Source organism: Oncorhynchus clarkii, chromosome 33, assembly GCF_045791955.1.
Source record: "Oncorhynchus clarkii lewisi isolate Uvic-CL-2024 chromosome 33, UVic_Ocla_1.0, whole genome shotgun sequence".
Taxonomy (NCBI): Eukaryota; Metazoa; Chordata; class Actinopteri; order Salmoniformes; family Salmonidae; genus Oncorhynchus; species Oncorhynchus clarkii.
In genome coordinates, this window is record NC_092179.1 from 8,487,650 (window position 1) to 8,514,415 (window position 26,766).

General features: G+C 41.9%; 4 protein-coding genes across 6 annotated transcripts in view; 3 read left to right on the forward strand and 1 right to left on the reverse strand.

Moving 5' to 3' along the window:
- The window catches only part of LOC139392792 (pyridine nucleotide-disulphide oxidoreductase domain 1), a 783,634-nt gene that overhangs the window by 29,345 nt on the left and 727,523 nt on the right, over window positions 1-26,766 (forward strand). The window lies entirely within an intron of this gene.
- Window positions 113-3,328, forward strand: LOC139392676 (vesicle transport protein GOT1B-like). Of its 2 annotated transcripts, XR_011629721.1 has the most exons (6): window positions 132-285; window positions 669-760; window positions 1,063-1,241; window positions 1,459-1,540; window positions 1,914-1,978; window positions 2,283-3,328. XR_011629721.1 is itself a non-coding variant. In XM_071140830.1 (5 exons), exons 1-5 carry the CDS (start codon window positions 261-263, stop codon window positions 2,319-2,321), a joined length of 417 nt encoding a protein of 138 aa, XP_070996931.1. In that variant the 5' UTR covers window positions 113-260; the 3' UTR covers window positions 2,322-3,328. The 2 variants fall into 2 exon arrangements, 1 of the variants encoding a protein (XP_070996931.1); XM_071140830.1 differs by lacking the exon at window positions 1,914-1,978 and having other exon boundaries at window positions 113-285.
- LOC139393310 (spexin prohormone 1-like) lies at window positions 11,962-13,220 on the forward strand. Its single transcript, XM_071141844.1, has 4 exons — window positions 11,962-12,244; window positions 12,534-12,596; window positions 12,774-12,860; window positions 13,033-13,220. Exons 1-4 carry the CDS (start codon window positions 12,097-12,099, stop codon window positions 13,095-13,097), a joined length of 363 nt encoding a protein of 120 aa, XP_070997945.1. The 5' UTR covers window positions 11,962-12,096; the 3' UTR covers window positions 13,098-13,220.
- LOC139393309 (glycogen synthase 2) lies at window positions 13,229-25,180 on the reverse strand. 2 transcript variants are annotated; one of them, XM_071141843.1, is made up of 16 exons: window positions 24,736-25,180; window positions 20,961-21,142; window positions 20,394-20,585; window positions 19,966-20,151; window positions 19,226-19,370; window positions 18,879-18,996; window positions 18,652-18,772; window positions 18,454-18,560; window positions 18,185-18,244; window positions 17,776-17,854; window positions 16,349-16,462; window positions 15,211-15,337; window positions 14,958-15,053; window positions 14,548-14,711; window positions 14,144-14,224; window positions 13,229-13,828 (listed from the first exon to the last, which is right to left on the reverse strand). In XM_071141843.1, the coding sequence occupies exons 1-16, from the start codon at window positions 24,854-24,856 to the stop codon at window positions 13,613-13,615; spliced, it is 2,109 nt and encodes a 702-aa protein (XP_070997944.1). In that variant the 5' UTR covers window positions 24,857-25,180; the 3' UTR covers window positions 13,229-13,612. The 2 variants fall into 2 exon arrangements, with proteins under 2 accessions (XP_070997944.1, XP_070997943.1); XM_071141842.1 differs by having other exon boundaries at window positions 14,139-14,224; window positions 24,736-25,151.

Below are 26,766 nucleotides of genomic sequence, written 5' to 3' on the forward strand. Positions count from 1 at the left end.
TTTTCCAGCAACTAACTAGTTATATTCAGCAGATAAGTGCTCTCCTTATTTTTTTAATTAACGTTTTTATACAACCCTTTAGAATGTTGAATGCAACCCTGAATTTGTCCGGAAGAATGATCTTTTTGATGAAACCAAGAAGGCGTGTTTCCGGAAGACGTGGCTAGTGCTACAGTGGCAGCACCTGAACTTGTATTTTAGTAAACTACAATTGACAGTGTCAACTTTTATATTTTACAAGCTGTTGATTCATTGTCAAAATGATCTCTTTAACGGACTCACAGAGTAAGGCGATTTATATTTTATCTAACGGTTGTTGCTTGCCAATTTGTTCCAGCTCTCTAACTAACATTAGCAAGCTATCCTCTCAGCTACATTACTAATGTGCTATTCTCTTATGTGAGGAAAACAGCTAGAAATAGCTAGCCTGCTGAATCGTATTTGTTTGCTAGATAGAGGGACCATTGACAGCTAACGTTATAGCTAGTTAGGGACGGGGGATGTCAATTGGGAGGATAGGCAGTGGAAAGGTTGGATGCCATTCCATTCGCTCCGTTCCGGCCATTGTTATGAGTTGTCCCCCCCTCAACCCTCCCATCCTGTGATTCAAACGTATTAACGTTAGTGTGCTTGGATACTTTAAATAATGTGATTCTTCTTTCTTGCAGAGATCGGAATGGGACTAACGGGCTTCGGCGTGTTTTTCCTCTTCTTTGGAATGATACTGTTTTTTGACAAAGCCCTCCTTGCCATAGGAAATGTGAGTGATTTCATCATCACCATCCACAGTTCATGCATTTGTCTACCTTCTGCAGCTACATACACGAGGCTTAGGTTTTGCTATATTTATTGGAACTTTGGTCTGAAATGCAATTACATTATCTCTGAGTGACACTGAGAAAAACACAGCTGCAGAGCCCTCCTCGCCTTTCTGATTATCAACTGAGCACAATCACCACCTTATAGAGGAGTGGGGAGTTGTAGGGTTTAACTGTGAAGTACTCTGTCATTGTCAACAAACATTGACATTGTCTGTTCCCTGTCCCTTCTATCTCGCTATAGATCCTGTTTGTGGCTGGCCTGTCGTTTGTGATCGGTCTGGAGAGGACGTTCCGGTTCTTCTTCCAGAAACACAAGATGAAGGCAACTAGCTTCTTCCTGGGTGGAGTGTTGATCGTTCTTATTGGCTGGCCAATTGTGGGAGTGGTCCTGGAGGTCTATGGATTTTTCCTTTTATTCAGGTGGGTCGAGTACAGGCCCTAAGCTTATCTTTCGAATAAGATGCAGTCTTGAGGTAAAACAAGCCAAGGACATCTTTGTTTGTCCTGTCAACTGTCTCGCCCCTCCCCCTGTTGAGTGCAGCCCTCATTTTATGCAAGGGCTTGCTGCGTGTAAAGATCCGTAGTCCGTCATCATGTGCTTGCTGTTGTCAACTAACTCTCTCTTTATCTTCTCCAGGGGTTTCTTCCCAGCGGCAGTAGGCTTCATCAGAAGGATACCCTTCCTGGGTTCCCTGCTAAACCTCCCATTCATCAGTGGGGTGAGTTCAGAGATGTCGTGGTAAAAACTAAATAGCTGGGTAAATTCTGATTGCTGGTCACGGTAAAAAAAAGAAACGCTCCAATAGTTTCGATGCATTTTTCCCGGTGGGTAGACTTACTCTTCCTCACAGAGTGGTGTAGTGGAAGTGTATGGGAACAGGAGCTACAATGCAGTTGGTGCTGGGTGGGCTGAGGTGGTTACACTAAAGACAACACAGGTTCCAATTGGTCTCTGACATTGGTTCTGGAAGGCTGTAGTGTCTCATACTGTGTCACTCAATCTTCTGTCATATAAGTGTGTGTGTGTGGTATGCGGTGTATGTTCGTGAAGTCACTTGTTTTGAGGAGAATGTGTCTCTGTCTCTTTTAAAGCCTTCATAATTAACTCTGAGGACAATCCGCTGTCTTGGTCAGTCACTGCAGATTTTCCCTTGCATGTGAGCATGATTCACATCTGTTTATAATGTATGTTATACTGTAATGTTGCCTTATGCCTGACTAGAGTAGAGAACCATTGGTATTGGAAATAATTTATACTAGGACACCAGCAACAGCATTTATCCTACACGCCATTTTGAATAGTCTACTCAATCAGTCACGTCAAGCAAACATTTCATTTCCCATGTACAACTATGCACTAAACGTTTTAGTCAAGCTTGTATATGTCATCTATTTTTGCTCTACTTTGCAAAGGGGACAGTAGACTGACTTAAATTAGTTTATTTTCTCTCTCTCTTTCAGTTCGTGGACAAAGTGGGAGAGAGCAACACCATGGTATAACAGTGACTTTTTGTTTATGGAGAAAAACAATCTATTATATTTATGATACAGTTGTTCTCATCAAGCCACGTAACCCCCATTGGTCAATTGCTTACCTCCAACAGTTAGCTAGGTAATTTTCATGAGACTTTGTAAATTAAGACCTCTTCCCATTTAAAGGGAAAACAATCCGCTTTTTTGTATCTTGATTCTGCAATTTTAAGGTCCGTACCAGCCAAGGGTACCAGTCCTGGTTGCTACGAGCAACTGTTACTAATGAATCTGGAGTTGGTTAAGATGGCTACCCCAGAATTGTTACATGTTATTGAATGCTGCTCTCCTCTACTGGAGTACTCCCCACAAGGAGGAGAGTCCCTCTACCGGACTGAAGAGAACCCGTGTCCATTTTGGCACTCACACTCTACTATTGAATGTACAGACAAACTCACCATGTCATCGCCTCTGGACAACCTCAAGAGGTGTGGCGGAGGAGAGCTGGTCCTATTGTTACGCTGTAGATGGGCCAGGGGCTTTTCCTCGTGCTGTCTTGCCAAAAATGAACTAGGGGTTAGCGAGATGGCACAAACAGATCTTAGACCATGTTAGGGTTTCCTGACCATATGACCAGACCAGGGAAAACTCAAAGCCGTAGTTGAAGGTGGTTTCCTGGTCAGGTATTGGAAAGACTCCTGGTCCTACTTATGGTGCCTGTGCTTTCTCACACTGGACTGAAACTTGAGTCCTGGGGAAGAAAATAGCTTTACTTTCCTTTTCTCTCACGCCCGTTATGATTACCGGATCTGGCAGTTGCATATTTCCCCCTTATTTTTCTGCCGTTTCTGTGTATGACTGGTTGAGGAAGCTCTGTAGATACATTTTGTATTTTAAATTTCAAGAGCAACATTTGAGTTGGAATTGTATCAATGTTAACTATAGTAATGGAGGGTACTGAATGGGATGGCTTATGGGATATGACAATGTTTTTACAATGTTTTGTCTGACACTTTAATAAAGAAAACGTGCCATTGTGCCGTTGTCTGTCATTCATTGTTTTGATTGTGAGAAATTGCAACTATATACTAAACAAAAATATGAATGCAACATGTAAAGTGTTGGTCCCATGTTTCATGAGCTGAAATAAAAGATCCCAGAAATGTTCCATACACACACAAATTGTATTTCTCTCAAATTTTGTCCACACATTTCTTTACATCCCTGTTAGTGAGTATTTCTCCTTTGCCAAGGTAATCCATCCACCTGACAGGTGTGGCATATCAAAAAGGTGATTAAACAGCATTATCATTACACAGGTGCACTGTGTGCTGTGGACAATAAAAGACCACTTTAAAATGTGCAGTTTTGTCACAACGCCACAGATGTTTCAAATTTGGGGGGAGCGTGCAATTGGTATGATCCCTGCAGGAATGTCCACAAGAGCTGTTGCCAGAGAATGTAATGTTCATTTTAATTTTCCCAATCTAAAGATTGGGGTCTAATGAATTTATTTCAATTGACTGAAATCCTTATGAACTGTAACTCAATAAATGGTTGAAATTATTGCATTTATATTTTTGTTCAGTATACAGTGCATTCTGAAATTATTCAGACCCCTTGACTTTTTCCACATTTTGTTACGTTATAGCCTTATTCTAAAATGTATTATATATATTTTTTCTAATCGACAAGCAACACCCCATAACAAAGCTAAAAAAAAAGTTGAGAAAATGTTGCTAATTGATTAAAAATATTAAAAACATACCTTATTTACATAAGTATTCTGACCCTTGAAATTGAGCTCAGGTACATCGTGTTTTCATAGATCATCTCAACCTACACCCAATAATGACAAAGGAATAACAGATTTTTTTTTTATGTATGCAAATTTATTTTAAAAATAAAGAAAATGAAATATCACATTTACATAAGTATTCAGACCTTTTACTCAATACTTTGTTACAGCCTCGAGTCTTTTTGGGTATGATGCTACAAGCTTGTCACACCTGTATTTGGGGAGTTTCTCCCATTCTTCTCTGCAGATCCTCTCAAGCTCTGTCAGGTTTGAAGGGGAGCGTCGCTGCACAGCTATTTTCAGGTCTATCCAAAGATATTCGGTCGGGTTGAAGTCGGGGCTCTGGGTGGGCCACTCAAGGATATTCAGAGACTTGTCCCAATGCCACTTCTGTGTTGTCTGTGTGCTTAGGGTCGTTGTTCTGTTGGAAGGTGGATCTCTGTACTCTGCTCCATTCATCTTTCCCTCAATCCTGACTAGACTCCCAGTCCCTGCCGCTGAAAAACATCCCCACAGCATGATGCTGCCACCACCATGCTTCACCGTAGGAATGGTTCCAGGTTTCCTCCAGACGTGACACTTGGCATTCAGGCCAAAGACTTCAATCTTGGTTTCATTAAACCGGAGAATCATTTTTCTCATGGTCTGAGAGTCGTTTAGGTATCATGACACTAGGCGAGACCCAAATGCAGACACAGGAGTCAGATGGTTGGAGATTAAGATGTTTAATACATCCAAAGGGAATAGGCAAGTGAATAGTCGTGGACAGGCAACAGGTCATAACCAGATCAGAGTCCAGAAGGTACAGAGTGGCAGGCAGGCTCGATGTCAGGGCAGGCAGAATGGTCAGGCAGGTAGGTACAGAGTCTAGAACAGGCAAGGGTCAAAACCGGGAAGATTAGAAAAAGAAGGGCAAAGGAAAACTGAAAAAAACACTGGTTAGGCTTGGACATACAAGATGAACTAGCACAGAGAGACAGGAAACACAGGGATAAATACACTGGGGAAAACAAGTGATAACTGGTGGGGGTGGAGACAATAACGAGGACAGGTGAAAGAGATCAAGGTGTGACATTAGGTGCCTTTTGGCAAACTCCAAGCGGGCTGTCATCTGCCTTTTACTGAAGAGTGGCCACTTTACCATAAAGGCCTGATTGATGGAGTGCTGCAAAGATGGTTCCTCCACAGAGGAATTATGGAGCTCTGTCAAAGTGACCATCAGGTTCTTGGTCACCTCCCTGTCCAAGGCCTTTCTCCCCCGATTACTCGATTTGGCCGGGCGGCCAGCTCTAGGAAGAGTCTTGGTGGTTCCAAACTTCTTCCATTTAAGAATGATGGAGTGTTCTTGGGGACCTTCAATGCTGCAGACATTTTTTGGTACCCTTCCCCAGATCTGTGCCTTAACACAATACTGTCTCAGAGCTCAACGGACAGTTCCTTCAACCTCATGGCTTGGTTTTTGCTCCGACATGCACTGTCAACTGTGGGTCCTTATATAGACAGGTGTGTGCCTTTCTAAATCATATCCAATCAATTGAATTTACCACAGGTGGACTCCAACCAAGTTGTGGAAAATCTCAAGGCTGATCATTGAAAACAGGATGCACCTGAGCTCAATCTCGAGTCTCATAGCAAAGGGTCTAAATACTTATGTAAATAAGGTATTTATGTTTGTTTTTTTATGTGCTAAAATTTCTAAAAATCTGTTTTGTTTTCGCTTTGTCATTATGGGGTATTGTGTGTAGGTTGATGAGGATTTCTTTTAAATCCATAATCTATAATGTTGCTCTTTATTTAGCCATCTTACATATAAAACCTTATTTGTTCATCAAGAATTGTGAATAACTCACCACAGGTTAATAAGAAGGGTGTGCTTGAAAGGATGCACATAACTCTGCAATGTTGGGTTGTATTGGAGAGTCTTAAATAATTTTCCACACACAGTCTGTGCCTGTTTTAAGTTTTCATGCTAGTGAGGGCCGAGAATCCACTCTCACATAGGTATGTGGTTGCAAAGGGCATCAGTGTCTTAACAGCGCGATTTGCCAAGGCAAGAAACTCTGAGCACAGCCTATCCAGAAATCTGGAAGTGGCTTCTGATTAAATACAATTTTCAGGCCTCTCGAGTGGCGCAGTGGTCTAAGGCTAGCTGTGCCACTAGAGATTCTGGGTTCGAGTCCAGGCTCTGTCGCAGCCTGCCGCGACCGGGAGGCCTATGGGACAGCGCACAATTGTCCCAGCGTTGTCCGGGTTAGGGGAGGGTTTGGCCTGCAGGGATATCCTTGTCTCATCGCGCACTAGCGACTCCTGTGGTGGGCCGGGCGCAGTGCACACTGACACGGTCACCAGGTGTACGGTGTTTCCTCCGACACATTGGTGCGGTTGGCTTCCTGGTTGGATGAGCATTGTGTCAAGAAGCAGTGCGGCTTGGTTGGGTTGTGTTTCGGAGGACGCATGGCTCTCGACCTTCGCCCGTGTCCGTACGGGAGTTGCAGCGATGAGACAAGACTATAACTACTACCAATTGGAAACCATGAAATTGGGGTGAAAAAAAAATAATAATAATACATTTTCACAGAACCGCTTGTTGCAATTTCGATGAGGCTCTCTTGTTCAGAGTGGACTGGAGGCAGGGCATGAAAGGGATAACGAATCCAGTTGTTTGTGTCATCCGTTTCGGGAAAGTACCTGCATAATTGCACACCCAAATGCTTCACTATATCACATTTGACATCGGCCGTAAGCTTGAGTTCATTTGCACACAAAGAATCATACAATGATGGAATGGCCTGTGTGTTGTGTAATGCAGACAGAGAAGAGCTCCAACTTCTTAATCATAGCCTCAATTTTTTCCCGCACATTGAATATAGTTGCAGAGAGTCCCTGTAATCCTAGATTCAGATCATTCAGGCGAGAAAAAACATCACCCAGATAGGCCAGTCGTGTGAGAAACTTGTCATCATGCAAGCGGTCAAACAAGTGAAAATTATCGGCAGTAAAGAAAACTTTAAGCTTGTCTCTTAATAAATAAATAAACCTGTCTATACTTTGCCCCTTGATAACCAGCGCACTTCTGTTTGTTGTAAAATTGTTACGTGGTCACAGCACATACAGTGCCTTGCGAAAGTATTCGGCCCCCTTGAACTTTGCGACCTTTTGTTGTCCATAGGACAACAATCAGTCGTATATTGCACAAATCTGGCCTTTATGGAAGAGTGGCAAGAAGAAAGCCATTTCTTAAAGATATCCATAAAAAGTGTTGTTTAAAGTTTGCCACAAGCCACCTGGGAGACACACCAAACATGTGGAAGAAGGTGCTCTGGTCAGATGAAACCAAAATGGAACTTTTTGGCAACAATGCAAAACGTTATGTTTGGCGTAAAAGCAACACAGCTGAACACACCATCCCCACTGTCAAACATGGTGGTGGCAGCATCATGGTTTGGGCCTGCTTTTCTTCAGCAGGGACAGGGAAGATGGTTAAAATTGATGGGAAGATGGATGGAGCCAAATACAGGACCATTCTGGAAGAAAACCTGATGGAGTCTGCAAAAGATCTGAGACTGGGACGGAGATTTGTCTTCCAACAAGACAATGATCCAAAACATAAAGCAAAATCTACAATGGAATGGTTCAAAAATAAACATATCCAGGTGTTAGAATGGCCAAGTCAAAGTCCAGACCTGAATCCAATCGAGAATCTGTGGAAAGAACTGAAAACTGCTGTTCACAAATGCTCTCCATCCAACCTCACTGAGCTCGAGCTGTTTTGCAAGGAGGAATGGGAAAAAATTTCAGTCTCTCGATGTGCAAAACTGATAGAGACATACCCCAAGCGACTTACAGCTGTAATCGCAGCAAAAGGTGGCGCTACGAAGTATTAACTTAAGGGGGCTGAATAATTTTGCACGCCCAATTTTTCAGTTTTTGATTTGTTAAAAAAGTTTGAAATATCCAATAAATGTCGTTCCACTTCATGATTGTGTCCCACTTGTTGTTGATTCTTCACAAAAATATACAGTTTTATATCTTTATGTTTGAAGCCTGAAATGTGGCAAAAGGTTGCAAAGTTCAAGGGGGCCGAATACTTTCGCAAGGCACTGTATCATTGCATAATGCAGAAAATACACAAGAGTTCAGGGGCCTTGCTTTAACAAAGTTAACCATTTTCACTGTAATGTCCAAAACGTCTTTCAAGCTGTCAGGCATTCCCTTGGCAGCAAGAGCCTCTCGGTGGATGCTGCAGTGTCGGGAGCAACTGCTTGCACGCGCGTTAGCACTCCACTATGTCTCCCTGTCATGGCTTTTGCACCATCAGTACAGATACCAACACATCTTGACCACCAAAGTCCATTTGATGTCACAAAGCTGTCCAGTACTTTAAAAATATATTCTCATGTTGTCCTGGTTTCCAGAAGAGGATGTCTTCCTTAATTGACCCCCCATAAACGTAACGGACATATACCAGGAGCTGTGCCAGGCCCGCCACGTCTGTTGACTCATCCAGCTGTAACGCATATAATTCACTGGCTTGTATGCAAAGCAGTAATTGTTTCAAAATATCTCCTGCCATGTCACTGATGCGTCATGAAACAGTGTTGTTTGACGAAGGCAATGTCTGCCAAAGAGTTGAGGTTTCCCGCGAGAGAGTAACGGTTAATGTGATTGGATGTTAATTATTTGACTAGGCTACATGTATTTGACATTGTATTGTTATTTCGCTGAACACTAGATGGTTTCATTTTATTTTTGGCAGTGAAACGAGGCTACTCAGGTGAGAAAGGAAACTCACCCAAATGTATAGCCCTTTGGGAAATATGAATGTACTGTTTGTAAATTTGAAGAATAAAAAAAAGGTTTTTATTTTATTTTTTTAAACGTGAATCACATCTTTATTTGGCGTACCCCCGACGGTATTGCACGTACCCCTGGGGGTATGCGTACCCCAGTTTGGGAATACCTGCACTATGCTAATAGACTCACAGATCACAGGGTCAATAACATGACATCAAAACTCACAGCAATGGACTTTATGTCACATTATAACGGCAGGCCTGTTTTTGTCTCAACATTTATGCACAGAAAATGTAAGATTGTAGTCCTTCATTTTTAAAAATGTTTATTTAACTTGTATTTAACGAGGCAAGTCCAGATGGCTCTACTATTATTTTGTTCATTTCTAATGTATGAATAACTTTTGGAATAATGTATTCTTTGTCTCCATACACATTACACTGTATCCATATGCTAGGCCTACTACTCTCAATTGTTTAGTTTTAGTTGTGGATTGTTTACCAATATAAGGCTAGATATAATAATTAATGGTAATGTCAATGAGAATCCCAGCTTCCCTGAGTCTATCCCAATCAAACACTCCTACATTCATTGGGAGACTGTCAGATGTTCATTCATAAAAAAAGACCAGGCTATCTATCCATGAACCGCTTCAGTGCACAAGAAGTAAACATATCAATATTTCCAAAGCAATTACTTTCATTTTTTACAACAGTAAGAATACTGATAGTGTCTCAGCATTTCGCATGAAATGGCTTCTTTCTTGACTTTTGATCAAAGATGACCTCATACAGTGCCTTCAGAACGTACTCACACTCTTAATTTCTCCACATTTGGTTGTGTTGCGGCCCAAATTTTAAAAGGGATTAAATGTAGATTTTCTTTTTTGTCACAACAATACCCCATAACGTCAAAGTGGAATTAGAGTACAAGTCAAAAGTTTGGATACACCTACTCATTACATTTTTCTTTGGTTATACTATTTTCTACATTGTAGAATAATAGTGAAGACATCAAAACCATGAAATAACACATATGGAATCATGTAGTAACCAAAAAAGTGTTAAACAAATCTAAATATATTTTATATTTGAGATTCTTCAAAGTAGCCACCCTTTGCCTTGATGACAGCTTTGCACACTCTTGGCATTCTCTCAACCAGCTTCATGAGGAATGCTTTTCCAACAGTCTTAAAGGAGTTCCCACATATGCTGAGCACTTGTTGGATGCTTTTCCTTCACTCTGCGGTCTGACTCATCCCAAACCATCTCAATTGGGTTGAGGTCAGGTGATTGTGGAGGCCAGGTCATCTGATGCAGCACTCCATCACTCTCATTCTTGATCAAATAGCCCTTACACAACCTGGAAGTGTGTTTTGGGTCATTGTCCTGTTGCAAAACAAATGATAGTCCCACTAAGCGCAAACCAGATGGGATGGCGTATCGCTGCAGAATGCTGTGGTAGCCATGCTGGTTAAGTGTGCCTTGAATTCTAAATAAATCACAGACAGTGTCACCAGCAAAGCACCTTCACACCATCACACTTCCTCCTCCATGCTTCACGGTGGGAACGACACATGCAGAGATCATCCGTTCACCTACTCTGTGTCTCACAAAGACATGGCGGTTGAAACCAAAAAACTAGAATTTGGACTCATCAGACCAAAGGACAGATTTCCACCGGTCTAATGTCCATTGCTCGTGTTTCTTGGTCCAAGCAAGTCTCTTCTTATTAATGGTGTCCTTTAGTAGCAATTCGACCATGAAGGCCTGATTCACGCAGTCTCCTCTGAACAGATGATGTGTCTGTTATTTGAACTCTGTGAAGCATTTATTTGGGCTGCAATCTGAGGTACAGTTAACTCTAATGAACTTATCCTATGCAGCAGAGGTAACTCTGGGTCTTCCTTTCCTGTGGTGGTCCTCATGAGAGCCAGTTTCATCATAGGGACTGCACTTTTTCTGGATTGACTGACCTTCATGTCTTAAAGTAATGATGGATTCTCATTTCTCTTTGCATATTTGAGCTGTTTTTCAATAATATGGACTTGGTCTTCTTTATACCACCACTACCTTGTGACAACACGACTGATTGGCGGAAAAGCATTAAGATGGAAAGAAATTCCACAAATTAACTTTTAACAAGGCACCCTGCTAATTGAAATGCATTCCAGGTGACTACCTCATGAAGCTGGTTGAGAGAATGCCAAGCGTGTGCAAAGCTGTCAAGGCAAAAGGTGGCTACTTTGAAGAATCTGAAATATATTTCGATATGTTTAACACTGTTTTGGTTACTACATGATTCCACATGTGTTATTTCATAGTTTTGATGTCTTCACTATTATTCTACAATGTTTGAATAAGTAGGTGTGTCCACATTTTTGACTGGTACTGTGTAGTTTTTTTATTTTATTTTTACAAATATATTAATAAAAAAGAAAAGCTGAAATGTCTTGAGTCAATAAGTATTGAACTAACAATAAGTATTGAACTAAGTATTGAACTAACATGTAGTGGTGTAACACTCAGGGTGTTGAATACTTATGTAATCAAGATATGACGTTTTAATTTTTCATACATTTTTTACAAACTTTTGATTTTTTTTTTTACTATGACAGAGTATTTTGTGTAGGTCATTGACAAAAAATGACAATGAAATCCATTTTAATCAGACCTTGTAACACAACAAAATGTGTAAAAAGGTCAAGGGGTGTGAAAACTTTCTGAAGGCACTGTTGATCCATGATTGCCTTTGGCAGCTAAATGTATTCATAAAATGTGTATTGTGTACATTAAAATGTGAGTAAGTGAGTAAGTGATTTGATTGGTTCCTCTCTGCATTCCCTCTCTGAGCCCACCTCTCTTTCATCAAATTTACATGACCTATCGCTGTTGACATCCATAACGTGTTGCGCTGTGGGCTACGAGGTCTCCTCCACCCGTCCAATATAAATACAGGGATAGCACTTGCCAAGGCACACAACTTCTGCCCTTTTTCCACTTGAAACAGATCTCTACTGGCGTTACAGGGATCTAATATCCTCCGTCGCAATGAAAGTAAGTTGCTTATTAGGGAAGTACATTTTGATCTTTGCGTACTTACGAATGGAGATGCGCATGACGCACGAAAAATGATTACCTTCTTGTCATTTATTTTGAGCGCATATTTGTTTTACATTGTCCGCTTGTTCATACGTCATAACTCTACTTTTACATGTTTCAGGGTGTGAGGACTTTTACAGTTTATGCACTTGCTCTTTTACTTCTGGCAACGCTCGTCTCCCATTCGTGGAGCGCACCGAAGGGCAGTTTCCAGAGGAGAAATTGGTCGCCTCAGGCAATGCTGTACCTCAAGGGCACCCGTACGTCTACTACCTATATTAGCCTAATCATACTTTGCATTCCTTTGACGTACCTTTTAAATGTATTTCTGCATGTATGTCCTCCACAGAGAATAATTGGAAATAATATGCATGTATTAGCTGTTTTTTTAAGGCACAACTATAATGATATTTCATGTAAAGAGATGAACATTGTCATTTAAATCTGAAGTCGTCCTATTATTTCCTCATTATGTACGTTTATTTATGAATGCAACTAAAATATTGTATTTCATAACTGTGTGTGACTGTGTGTATGTTGCTATTACAGAGGGACGGCGGTTCATCAGCGAGGACAGAAAAGAAGGAGACGTATATGACACATTACATTTAGGTAAATACAGTACGCTTGTATTCGGGCGGTATGCCCATATTCTTCTTTTGTGTGGCTCTTCTACTGTATGGCTCTGTAAAGTGGTGCACCGTATGGGGAATAGGGTGATTTGAGATGTTTACCATCATCTTTTACTTTTGACCTGTCATTACTCTGTATGACATCCTCTTTTTCCAGAGACTCGCAGTCAAAACACAGAGAGACTCAGTGTGAACCAGGCAGCCACAGTCCTGCTCAACTTCCTGCGGCAAGCCAAGGAGGACAGTGAGTTGGGTCATATTGGAACCTACAGTAATGGTTAAGGATACATCCAAGCTAGCTAGGAAAACCACCTCAATAGGCGCTCATTCAGGCATCGGCTTCCCCCAACTACATCCAAGCTATAGGTTTGAAATGGCCATAAAGGTAATTGCACTGTTGACTTTTTTTGTTTCAGGAGAAGAAAATCTTGAACAACTGTACTTTCAAGACTTGCCGGCATGGAAAAGAGAGTACTTCTGATGCGTTTCATAATGTATTTATTATTGTTGATAACATTATAATCTATTGCATCTGTTGATCTCTTGTTGGATGTCGAATATTTAATGCGATGTGAGAAAAACACTGGACTCTAAGTACGGCTACACTGAAAATGTTTGAATGTATTGTTTAATAAAATGTGGAATAAAATGATTCAGAATTCATAGCCACACTTGTCTGAGGGTATATCTGATCATAGAAGTAATGTGTTCAGGACTAGGTTTGGCCATCCCAGGCTATAGAGCGAGAGACCTCTCAATGCAATTCCTGAAATATAACTACTGATTAAACTATTCATGTCTCATATCCTATGGGCGTGAGGGGACTTTTAGCATCAAAAGAATAGGCATTTTCTCTTAGAAAATATACATAGGTAGTATGTGTAACAGCTACTTGAGACAGAGCTAATGTACGTTCTGGGCTGGAACAAAAACCTCCACATACTGCAGCTCTCAAGGACCAGGGTTGGCCATCCCAGGTTCGTAGCGAGAGATCTCTCAGTTGGCAGACTCTCCTGGGTGTGTCTTCTTGCCCTCGGGCGTGGCACCCAGAGTGAATGGGGCTTTGATGTTCTGCCTGTCCCTCTCCGCCTCCATATCTTCATCATACGGCTCTTCATCATCCTCCTCATCACTGTGGTGGGGGGTGGAGTGCACCGATACCGAGGGGGAGGGGGGCACAGAGCCGGGGCGGGGGTAACGGAATCCCTCTGTCTGAGGAGAGAGAGCGAGAGAGAGAGCGAGAGAGAGAGGAGAGACAAGTTATTCACGTCTGTACAATACATACAACATACAAGCCATGAACAAATGAGCAGAGAGAGAGAGAGACAGGGAGATGTTTTACTTAAGAGGACAGTGCTTAGAGAACAGTAGTAACAGATTGCACAAATACAAAATCATGTCTTGTCATTTACTATAATGTTAGGTTGTCAATTAAAGCGAAGGGAAGGGATGAACTCTGGGTCTCTGAGGCATCTATAGTGTCCATCAATAGAGTCAGAGGAAGACAAACTCTCCTCCGTACCTCACCTGTGGCGGGGCCAGCGGCTCCATCTTGAACTTGTCAGGGAAAGCCCTGCTGAGAGCCAGGCTCCGGGCGTGCATGTAGAACTGCAAACATAAATCAACTGAATCAATTGAACCACAAGTAAAACACCACTGACCCAATCACAAATCAACTGAACTAGTCTGAAGAAGGAACAATAAAATACTTCTCAGAGGAGAGAAGGGACATTGTTTACATTAAATGTTACAAAAAATAAATCGTACAAATAACAGCAATGAAGTCAGCGCCAAAAGCACGCAATTCAGTGGAATTACTTTCAGTATGGTGGTGGTCCTAGTATTTTGTTATCTAAACTTTGTTGCATTATGAGATCCACTTGCTTTTCCAACCATTAGGTAAACAGGGACATGACCCTATAGGGACTCACCCGTCCCAGGTACCTCCAGTCCAGCAGGTCCGACAGTCTCTCTGTGCGGTTCCTCTGGATGATGCGCTGTCGTCTGGACTGCTGGCAGAACCCGAACATGAACTGGGTCAGCTGGTTACACGAGTCATCTGCCGAACGGAACCGCCGGTCCACTATGTAGATCCCTGAGAGGAGCGGGACAGGAATGGACCACTGAGACGCAGGAATAAAGTATTCCATTCTAATGTAAATAGAGTATTTATTCTAAACTGCTGACTGATAGGAAGTAGGGGCTTGTATTTCACTGATAAAAAGAGTTCTTCTGGTTTTGGGGCACTCCCAAAATATATCAGACCTCTTCCATAAGAGGTCAATCAAACTATGCACTGATTTGGTGATGAGAGTGAAGAGGTCTATATGCACGTACATACCGTATGCTGTGGGGTCTGACACATGTTCCTCCATGAAGCAGCCAAAGCCAGACAGGTTGGTGGTCACACTGGGTATCCCCATCACAGTACACTCACCTGGGGAACAATAGCAACAACATAATAGTGCACCCACACATCATACAACTCTCCGCGCACATGAAGGAACACACAAAAACAATGATATAAACATTAGCCAGAGAAAACCAAAGTGATGGAGTTTATGTTTGCAGGCTGTGTAAGTGTGACAGGTCACCTGGTGTGTATCCCCAGGGCTCGTAGTAAGAAGGGAAGACCCCCAGGTGACAGCCTCGTACAAACTCCTCATAGTCCATAGGAAGCAGGGGACTGGTGGATGACAGGAACTCTGGGTGGAACACTATCTGAGAGTATCAGGAAACGTCTGTTAGTACCATTTAGAATAAAATATAGAGATCAGCACAACACTGGCTATACTGTATGCTCTGAGGGTCCTCTGTAGCTCAGTTGGTAGCGCGTGGTGTTTGCAACACTAGGGTAGTGGGTTCAATTCCCAGAACCAACTGTACTGTACGTAAAATCTATAGCTGCAATTTGCTGAGGATAAAAGTGTCTGCTAAATGGATTATACAGGGGCTCCCAAGCTTTTTTGCTTCATGACCCACCAATTGAGGTTTCTTTTGAGCCACAACCATAAGTGTTGTGTGGTGAAAAAAACACAGACCAAAGAATAAGTAAAACATATTATCGTGGCAGCGGAGATGAAATGTTGCAGTTTCAAAACTAATCTCCTGCAATTCCACACATCCTGCCATGGAGCTGAAAGAAAATGTTGCAATTTTAAAGCCAATTTCCTGAAATCCTATACATTTTCCCATGGAGCTTAGAGAACATTTAGCCGTTTTTAAGCTCATTTCCTACAATTCTATGCATTTTGACATGGCTAATGTTGTGTTGTTATGCTCAAACATTATAACAAAATCAATGTGGTCCTGGTTGTCTAGCTTTTATTTTGTTGATGGTAAATTCAAAGAAATGATAAGCTATTATAGAAAAACGTATAGGTCCGTTATCTTCTCTACCTACTTTCTATCTGGTTTTAAGTCATTTAAGTTTAATGAAAGTGCTTTTTCTATTCGGAAAATGTATTTCTAAAAATAAATAAAACAAATGGGGGGGGGGGGTAATGTCCTCCCGCGACCCACAGTTGTGGAACCACTACTCTAGCGGAATAAAGAACACTTTGATGGTACGTACATTACTTATCATAAGCACGTATGAGTCTTTATGGGGTGTTTTCTGTTGTCAATGTCTCGGCTGCCAGGCTTTTTCCAGACAGCGCTTCAACTGGTTTAACACATATAAACGAGGCAAAACACTATCGAACACGGACATCAGACAAACATCCTGCAGACCTTGACTCGGTCAGTGCGAGCGTTGAAGAGGCCGATGCGTCTCACGTTGGCCAGGATGGGGTCGGAGGTGTCATCCAGCATGTTGTGAGTGGTCACTGGAGGAAGGGTGTGTCTCTGCAGAGAGGGAGACAGACAGAGTACAGTGTGTGTGTGTGTGTGTGTGTGTGTGTGTGTGTGTGTGTGTGTGTGTGTGTGTGTGTGTGTGTGTGTGTGTGTGTGTGTGTGTGTGTGTGTGTGTGTGTGTGTGTGTCTGTGTGCGTACGTGTGTGTGTGTGTGTCTGTGTGCGTACGTGTGTGTGTGTGTGTGTGTGTGTGTGTGCGCATGTGCACGTGTTGTAACAGCGTCCTCGTTGTGCACGCGCCTTGAGCCGTAAACATGGCGCGTGTCAACATCTATAAGTCACTGATCCGTGACTAATAACCTTTACGGGTAGACATCAGGAATATGGATCTGAAGAAGAATATCTATCCTTTGGCCTAATGATGTTTAATGATTCTCTTCTCCTGGGATTACCCTCAAAAGAAACACAGGCCTTTCTCTCAGAAGATATAAACTTGCGTGTAAAAGAGTTGCTGAATAGACAGTAATGCTAAAAACATGTCACACGTGAACAGGCCGCTGCATCAGCTCTGAGGCGTAAGAACTTACCAGACACGCAAAGACATTCCTCACCCTAACCACAGAGTGAATGCAGCAAAAGTGGAGACAGACAAGTCATTCTGTACTGGTACATCTAACACAAATGAGACTCGGGGTCAATAAAAATGGCAGTGAGAGTAACAACGGCCACAATCTGTCCACCCATCAAACACCCGGCTCGTAATTTTACGCCTGCACACAAGTGACATGAATAAATCTAAGTGACAACACCATTTTCCCTGGCACTTTGCTATTAAATACTGCAACACCAGCCAATCTATTGACCCATGGCCTGCTGTTATGGCGGTTCAATGATTCACGCTGGGCTGTATAACTGCAGGGACCATTCATTCATGATTTTAGCACCAGGAATCCCCCAGTCCCATTCTGAATTGATCACCTTACAGGGCGACCCTATAGGCCCATTTTATCACGTCAATGTTAAGTTGCTCCTTTCATAAAACAGCAGTGTACAATATGTAGGGATTCTCTGTACGATACGTCCCTATATTGCCTTGTTGTCCAGTTGTCTCTGTCTTTCTACAACTCTGGTTGTCTCACACCCCAACTCTGTTTTATTTGATGTTTATCACACAAATGTCTATACACCGGTCGTTTAATCGTAATGTAGACCTGACCCAATCTACAATATGGAGACTGTTAGCATTCTCAACAACCTAACACTTAATGGCTTTAATCCTGTGTATAACGCACATCTTACAACAATTATATACTATAACATTGACCGGAGTATATTTCATACATTATCTGTCTCTTCAACTCCTACCTGTGTGGCATAGATGGCTCTCTTCATGATGGTGAAGTCGTCTCTGTCCAGGATGGTGTTCATATCAGGGATGTCTCCTCTGAAGACGTCACGAGGTCATCAGCAGGTCAGTAAGGCAACACTCAAGTAATCACATTATAACCCGCATGGACAAGCCCTTCATTAACACGGAAGCTTGTTCCACACTTTGGTAACACGGAAGACCCAAAGGTCACACACCATCCGCATGAATGAACTAAGTGAAGTTTAAGTTCATTCATAACAAAAGCCTGCTCAAGGATTGCTTGGCTAAATGGCAGGGTTGTTAAATAGAAAAGTGTTACACTGATATGACATACCGTACAGGTCTGGTGAATGCACTGGTGGAAGAGAGCCTCTGTATTTATTATTTACATTGAAATTGACTTACTTTAACAACGCCTCATAAAGCCTCTTGCCAAACTTATCTTTCACAGTGTGAGCAGTGTCCCTGTCAGCGAGAGACACGTAGATAATCAGCCAACGGTTTTAAGATGGAACATGTTCATGGGAACCGTGTTGGCAACACGAGTTCCAAGGCAACATTCTAAGAAGACTACAAATTAGAATGGTATTTCCGTGAAACGTTTGGAGCGAACATCGCAGACATTTTTGCAGAACTCCGTGAGGTGTAACATCGGGGGGGTTGCAGAGACGTACCAGAGCTGTTTGCGCACCGCCTGACCCTTCAGCGTCTCTACGTTAAAGTTGTTGGTCTTGGCTGGCATGATGAAGAACACCACCACTGTGACGTCGTTCTTATGCACCTGGGAGAGAAGAAGAAGGAAAAAAAACTCCAACTGTCCTGTTGTTATGAGCGAGACCAGCACATGTGCAGTAATGATTAGAGGCCCATACCCTTAGCAGATAGTTGAGCCTGGACAGTGACTCCAGGAAGATGTCAACTCCCTTGTTGGAGAACTCATATCGTCCAGCAATAAAGAAGAAGAGAGTTTTCTCCAGATTGAAGTCCAGATGACTGACAAACAAACCAGGGATGATAGTTTTACAACGGGCAATAGTGATATAGTTAAGCAGTGTATCGGATAACAAACGTGAAAACGTAACAAAGACTGCAGTTTTACCCATAGAAGTGTCCCCTGATGAATTCCTGAATCTGACCCTTATTAGTGGAGTGAAGGTTCTGGAACTCGTGCATGGCTGAGAACTTCTTGATGTTCAATCCGTTCGGAGTCACCACATCTGTACAGCAGATCGAGAGAAACCCAGCTTACGTCAACATCAAATATCCCTGCTCTGTCACTTTCTGTTCAATATGAGGAGATAGAGTGAAACGGGAGAAAACCTTTTTTTAAAGTGAAATTAGCATTCTTATTGCACATAAATTGACCATTTCAGGTAGTACCTCCTCCATTTCGAAAAAGGTTTTGGTACGGTGAACCGTAATGTACAGGACCCTGGCCCCCCTCACCTGGTTTCCTGTGCAGCATGTGGTTAGCCTCTACAGCAGTGATCTGGGATACAGTTGTAAAGACATGGGCACAGTGGACAGCAGCTCTCTCCAGACAGTAGCGATGGTAGATCTGCCTCTCACCAGCCTCTTGGTCTATATTGAACTGACAGGGGCACATCAGAAATCAACACAAGAGTCATTAATAGGTCATTGTTAAGAGATCACTAGTGCGTAATATATATTGTCATGCATGTTCGAAGTAAATATTAGATGAATAGTGAATGAAACCTGTGAACACAACTTTTTCAAATGTTGAGATCTACAATAACTATTATTGGGGCTATGGGGTTCATTCATCGAGATTGTCGGGTATCTGTCAATCAAACAGTTTGACAAATGTTTGAAGTAAGATCACCCTTGAGTCTTCTGTCTGCCAGTGATGAGGAGGCTTCCTCTTCCTCTCCATAAGGAGAAGCAGCTGTCAATTACCCTGTCTGCCCAGTGAATAACCTTTCGGTCCACAATGACCTTTTTACACTTAGCCTGAGGGCCAATTACAATACCCTACACCAGCGTGAACACAACACAAACCCATAGCTCACTGACGCCCACAGGGAAGATACTATGAGAAGCTAAACTCAAACTAACTCTTAAGGACGCTTAATGTATTATTACCTCACCATTGTCAAGGCAGAAAAAGTTTGTGAGGAATTTGAATAACAAAACGTTGTGCGTGCGTGCGTGTGCGGCCTCTTTACCTTGTCCAGGTTGTTGTAGAAGTCAACATTTCCGGCACAGATGTATCTTCCCAACAGAGTGGCATGGGTTGTGAAGATGGTTGCCAAGGGAATCTTCCGTGAGCGACAGAGAATAAGTCCTGCCCCTACCTGCCACTCATGGAAATGGGCGAGGACATTGGGCGAGTCTCCAAGCTCGTCGGTTAACTAGGAATGAAGGCAATTGATTACTGGTAATTAGCTCTGAAATCTCATATTACCCAAGAGGGTGAATATGTATTGGATAAAAAGAAGTAGGCTACTGTATCATTTATTTTCAAAGGTATCCTGACATTAAGGTATTCACATCAAGCAGATATTCTTGACTTTAAAAAAACTAACCGATACACCAATCTTTAAACCTCTTTCAGAGTATTTTTCAAAGCATCCTTAACAACCTGACAAATTACCTCTTTAAAGAACCAGGCAACCATGGATCCAAAGAGGAGTGAGTCGTTGGCCTCTCTGTCATGGGCGGGCATGCCGATACCACAGGTGTCCCACAGATCCCCCTTCCATCGGTCCAGGTTCCAGGCTGCTGACCCCGTGTCAAATAGGATCACATAGGGACTGCCCTCAATCAGCCAGCGCCCAAAGTACACCTAACACATACAGTATAACCCCGACACAAGGGAAAGATATGTGTGGTTCTACAAGACAGCACCAATCAACACGAGACCCACAATCACAGTATCAAACACATGGGGCAAAGCTGAAATACTACAAAATAATAGTTTCTGAAGCTGCTGATGTATTTGTTTGTTTCTGATCCTGGAGATGGAGTTTGTCTGCCATCTTGTGGATTCATCGTCTCTATCTAACTCTATTGGCACCAATAGTCTAGGCCTACTTCTGTAGATGTGCGTGTCTGCCCTCTTCTGGCCAGAAAGTACTACTACAGTACTACTATTATCCACTTGCATGTCACAGCCATAGAATATAATAGAAAATAATATAATAGAGTAAGTCTGTAGTACCAGGCAGCCGTTGTCAATGAGGGCACCCATGGCTTTCTTGATGGCTGGGTTGGGGGGCTCACACTGCTCCACCTGGGTGTTAAAGTTGTGTTCGTAGTACGGCCCCATCATGAATAAGTTCTCCCCCCATTCATCCACTGTTATCTTGGCCTTGGTCTGGATAACTGTGTAGATCCCACCCACTGGAGGAAATATATATAATATACATGAGATTCAAACTTTCTAACCTGTGACTTGTTATGACAACCGTAAAGGGAGGTGTGTCCACATGTGAAGGTGTAATTCTGCATGATATTGTGTGTTTTGCATGATTAATAGTCTAAGATACACTGGAATTAACAAAAACAAAGACCATGATATAAATGACTTATAAATATAAATTTAAAAAAAAGGAAAATTCTGCATAGAAGATAAGCTACAGTTGTCAAATATTTGTGAAGAGGACCCTCGACAATCACAAACCACAGTATTACGTTTGCACACCGTCATACTGTAGGCGTATAAGACACTTCCCTGATGCCAAATACATTTACTCAGCATACCTGATAAACAGTGTTGGGGATGCTACTCTTCAAATATAGTTTACCAAGCTACTAATTACTTCAATCTGAAAGAAGTTAAGCTAGACTTAAGCAACCCTTAAGAACAATACAGTTTACTTCACTAAATTGACTTTGAAAAGGTATTTCACTACGTTCAAACCTCATCTGAAATGTCATAGACTACAAATTGCAATAACAGATCCCTTTGGGGTCATATGTAAACAGAACGTGTAATTTAGCCTATTAAATACAAAAACATTGTTTCAATTAACAATTAGGCAGGTCTGATGCAGAAAAATGAACGAAATTCTTGCCTACCCAAGAAAACACAACCAAGATTTGAATTTAGGTCTACCACCAAGCTACTGCAAAATGTAGTTAAATTCAAATCAAATGTTATTTGTCACATGCGCCGAATACAAAAGGTGTAGATCTTACCCAGTTTTCAGAAAATAGAGATAAGAAAATATTTACTAAACAAACTAAAATAAAAAATATACACTACCTTCAAAAGTTTGGGGTCACTTAGAAATGTCAATGTTCAAGAAAATCACATTTTTTGTCCATTAAAATAACATCAAATGTATCATAAATACAGTGTAGACATTGTTCATGTTGTAAATTAGTACTGTAGCTGGAAACAGCTGGTTTTTAATGGAATATCTACATAGGGGTACTGTACAGAGGCCCGTTATCAGCAACCATCACTCCTGTGTTCCAATGGCACGTTGTGTAGCTAATCCAAGTTTATCATTTTAAAAGACTAATTGATCATTAGAAAACCCTTTTGCAATTATGTTAGCACAGCTGAAAACTGTTGGTCTGATTAAAGAAGCCATAAAAATGGCCTTCTTTAGTCTAGTTGAGTATCTGCAGCATCAGCATTTGTGGGTTCGATTACAGGCTCAAAATGGCCAGCAACAAAGAACTTTCTTCTGAAACTTGTCAGTCTATTCTTGTTCTGAGAAATGAAGGCTATTCCATGCGAGAAATTGCCAAGAAACTGAAGATCTCGTACAATTATGTGTAATACTGGCTTCACAGAACAGTGCAAACTGGCTTTAACCGAATAGAAAGAGGAGTGGGAGAACTCGGTGCACAACTGAGCAAGAGGACAAGTACATTAGTGTCTATTTTGAGAAACAGTCCTCAACTGGCAGCTTCATTAAATAGTACCAGAAAAACACCAGTCTCAACGTCAACAGTGAAGAGGCCACTCTGGGATGCTGGCCTTCTAGGCTGAGTTGCAAAGAAAAAGCCATATCTCAGACTGGCCAATAAAAATAAAAGATTAAGATGGACAAAAGAACACAGACACTGGACAGAGGAACTCTGTAGATATTCCATCTATGTCGATATTCCATTAAAAATCTGCCGTTTCCAGCTACAATAGTCATTTATAACATTACAAATGTCTACACTGTATTTCTGATAAATGTTATGTTATTTTAAAGGACAAAAAAATGTGATTTTCTTTCAATACAAGTACATTTCTAAGTGACCCCAAACTTAAAAGTAACACAATAAAATAACAATAAAGAAGCTACATACAGGGGGTACCGGTACCGAGTCAACGTGCGGGGGTACAAGTTAGTCGAGGTAATTTGTACAGTGACTATGCATAGATAATGAACAGTGAGTAGCAGCAGTGTAAAAGCAAAGGGGGGGGGGATCTGGGGACCCATGCCAAATCTGGGGACCCATGTCCTGAGGGGGAGAGGGTGTTGTTGTGTCCTCTTCATGGCTTTCTTGGTATGTTTGGACCATGATAGTTTGCTGGTGATGTGGACACCAAGGAACTTGAAGCTCTACCTGCTCCACTACAACCCTGTCGATGTGAATAGGGGGGGGGTGTCTTGCTCACGTTGAAGAAGAGGTTGTTGGCCTGGTACCAAACTGCCAGGTCTCTGACCTCCTCCCTATAGGCCGTCTCATCGTTGTCTGTGATCAGGCCTACCACCGTTGTGTCATCCGTAAACTTAAGGATGGTGTTGGAGGAGTCGTGCTTGGCCATGCAGTTGTGGGTGAACAGGGAGTACAGGAGGGGATTAAGAACGCACCCCTGAGGGGGCCCCCATGTTGAGGATCAGCGTGGCAGATGTGTTGTTGCCTACCCTTACCACCTGTGGGCGGCCCGTCAGGAAGTCCAGGATGTGTTTAGTCCCTGAGTCCTTAGCTTAGTGATAAGCTTTGTAGGTTGAACTACATATACAGAAGTTCACTACTCCCAACACAGCATAAGTGATAACCTCTGAACTCTGCACAACAACAGGATAGACTCAGACAACAGATCCGTCCGTGTACAGTACACAGAACTGAATCAATCAATCAATCAAATGTATTTATAAAGCCCTTCTTACATCAGCTGATGTCACAAAGTGCTGTACAGAAACCCAGCCTAAAACCCCAAACAGCAAGCAATGCAGGTGCAGAAGCACGGTGGCTAGGAAAAACTCCCTAGAAAGGCCAGAACCTAGGAAGTAACCTAGAGAGGTACCAGGAAGAGCCCTATACTACAAAAAGTACATCATGTTTTTATGATTATTGGGACTCTCATGTCTAGTTCAGTCTAAGAACACACGTTTATTTGCCAGTAAGGTTAAGGTTCATATAGTATATATAACCATAGTTCATATGGTTCACACATCCTCTTACACAAACAACATTAAGACATGTATTTGACAGAGATTGTGAATTTATCTTGAATTGAATGTTTAAAGGTTCAGACTGTGAGACTGAGACAGTTAATGTTCTCCACACTGTATTTTCACTGTATTTCAATATTTGCACTTTTGTGGCCAAAGATTCAAAGATGACCATATTTAGCAAATAGAAGATGACAGGTGACACTGGCATTAGGCTAAACTGTCACAGCTCCAGAGGAATTTTAAGAGGATCCTCTCAATCATGATAGTATCCTAAATCTGACCACTCTGGACCAATAGTCCAGGGGTCATGAACTCTGTAATAGTTGCTCCATACTTGTACACTCCACCGCAACCCATCTTTACACAAAAGTAGTAACACTGCCTAAAATAGATGATGGACTATTAAAATTGCAAGGTCATCAATGGCATCTGTATGATGCATACAACATTGCATCCATTGTCACTATTACATTTACTGAGAAGGGACACAAAACTGTTATACTCCAAGGACCAAGACCATTGGAAGAGACTTCACAGTGAATTGTCTGTCTCCATGCAAATCATTCTCGGTCAGGTCATACTAACCTTTATTAGTGACCTCCCAGGCAACCTCAAACAGCAGCAGGTCGTCTACAGGTAGATCTTCCTCATCCCACAGAGGTAGACCGCTCAGTGACGTCATGGACAAGGAACGGGTCAGGGGCATGTTACTGTCAACAGGTAGAGTTTTTGAAGTTAAGAAAAGGTAAGTGCCACTGATGCTCTCTCAGTTGTTGTTGGTCCTCTCCTCTGTAGGTTCAACTGAAAACTGTCTATCTTCTCACACCCGAATATCCCACTGGAGTTCACATGGACTCAGAAGAGGATACAACACACATCCCATGGTCCCAGTTCGTCACTCCTAGGAGTCCACTGTCCAGCCCGCCTACTTTTTGTGATTGAATCCCCGACCCTCGTCTTTCAACAGAAAGTCAACATTCCCTGGCTGCATGTACAGGACTGAAGTCCACACACAGATATCAAGAGTAATGTTTTGACAAAGCCAATAGTGAGCCAAAGTGGAGAATATACAGATGTAGGATCTTAATTTGAGCCAGTTTGCTACAGCAGGACAATAATCCTGCAGCAACAGGAAATATTAATTATTATGTGGATTATAATTCATTGACATGTTTATAGGGGTTGATACATTCTTCATTACTGGAAATGACCAACTTTAGAAGTACTTTTAAAACTCAAATACACTACAAGTTTGCATTTCCTGCTGTGCAGGACAATTCTCAGCAACAAAAGAGTGATCGAATGAAGATCCTACAGATCCTGAAGATCCTACAGTCATTATTCTGTGGTTTCCCTAGCCTTAAACAGTACACCAGATTCCTGATATTAAAAATACTCATTCACATTTGGATATTGTATTTTTTATATCAAAATGTAGATGTTTATTAGTTATATCATGAATTTGTCCCTACTATTTATAGGGCTATAGTTTCCTCCTTATTTAGCGCTGTAGACTATATTAGGCTTACTGGAGTTTTATTATCATGCACATCATATGTTTGCAATTGAGAGACCTCAACATTAATTACAGTAGCCTAAATAATTACACAAATCACACTTTTGTTTTGAAACAATAGTTTAAGTTAGGGAAAAAAACAGTAATTGCGACAAAAACAAAACCTAGGTCGCCTATAGTTTATTTCCGCAGATGATGACGCGGCAGGCTGTACGTGACGCAACGTTCGCTTGAACTTTGCTCCTCCTCATTCAGTGACAGCCAAATGTGAGGGCTGTGTAGTGTGTATCCACACATTGAAACCTGACCTCGCTCTTAATCAATGTTCAGTCCATGTAGCCTTTTCAAGCGTATAGTCCTTTTCTCAATGTTGCCTAGCCTATCGGTGGTTCAGCCTATAGGTTGGTATATGGCATAGTTTCTCAGCAAATAATCTCGATTCATTCGCAGAAATAGGCCCCATATGTTGTATTGGCTATGCAAACACTTGGCACCCCCATTCGTCCTGAATGGGGTTGAATGTTGGTCAAATATAATGCATCCAATTCTGACGGACCGACGTCACAAGAATCAATCACGGGTGAAGTAATTTAGTAGTATCAATCATCACTATTGGACGACCTCAGGAAGCAGATGGAGGCAGTGGTAAAGAAGCATTCAGGAAGCACATCAGGTCAACTTGAAGAAGATGCCATGGATATATTTGACAATTTCATTGACCCTTCTGCTGGCGTTGCAACAACATTTAGACAGGACAGTGTTATTAAGAAGCAGTTTAGGGGGGGACAAAATGGCGCCGTAGAGAGAACACGGTGTTTCAGCGAGCTCTCGTGGCATTCGTAAATTTATATTTTTACATTAATCTCATAGCTTGAAAAAGTGGTCGAATTGGCTAAAAAAGTTACCATATAATGAGTCTTGACGGCTATTTCGCAAAAAATATCCGACAACAGGCCCAACAGAACTACTAAGAAGTCGCCCAAAACCACCAACCCTGTGGATGTGCATGAGGAGCTAGCTAACGTTAGCGAGGCTAACACCATTGCGGATCCAGGCACAATGGACCCGGTGATTCAAAAGATGACTGATAACATTACTAA

What these genes read in the sequence shown, in the direction of transcription:
- LOC139392676 (XM_071140830.1), top strand. Translation starts at nt 261, where the DNA reads ATGATCTCTTTAACGGACTCACAGA. An exon ending in CTCTTTAACGGACTCACAGA is followed by an intron (nt 286 to 668) that starts GTAAGGCGATTT and finishes TCTTTCTTGCAG; the next exon opens with AGATCGGAATGGGACTAACG. An exon ending in GGATTTTTCCTTTTATTCAG is followed by an intron (nt 1,242 to 1,458) that starts GTGGGTCGAGTA and finishes TATCTTCTCCAG; the next exon opens with GGGTTTCTTCCCAGCGGCAG.
- LOC139393310 (XM_071141844.1), top strand. Translation starts at nt 12,097, where the DNA reads ATGTTTCAGGGTGTGAGGACTTTTACAGTTTATGCACTTGCTCTTTTA. An exon ending in ATATGACACATTACATTTAG is followed by an intron (nt 12,597 to 12,773) that starts GTAAATACAGTA and finishes CTCTTTTTCCAG; the next exon opens with AGACTCGCAGTCAAAACACA. An exon ending in GCGGCAAGCCAAGGAGGACA is followed by an intron (nt 12,861 to 13,032) that starts GTGAGTTGGGTC and finishes TTTTTGTTTCAG; the next exon opens with GAGAAGAAAATCTTGAACAA.
- LOC139393309 (XM_071141842.1), bottom strand. Translation starts at nt 24,856, where the DNA reads ATGCCCCTGACCCGTTCCTTGTCCATGACGTCACTGAGCGGTCTACCT. An exon ending in CTGGGAGGTCACTAATAAAG is followed by an intron (nt 21,143 to 24,735) that starts GTTAGTATGACC and finishes TATTTCCTCCAG; the next exon opens with TGGGTGGGATCTACACAGTT. An exon ending in GAGCCATCTATGCCACACAG is followed by an intron (nt 16,463 to 17,775) that starts GTAGGAGTTGAA and finishes CCCTCTCTGCAG; the next exon opens with AGACACACCCTTCCTCCAGT.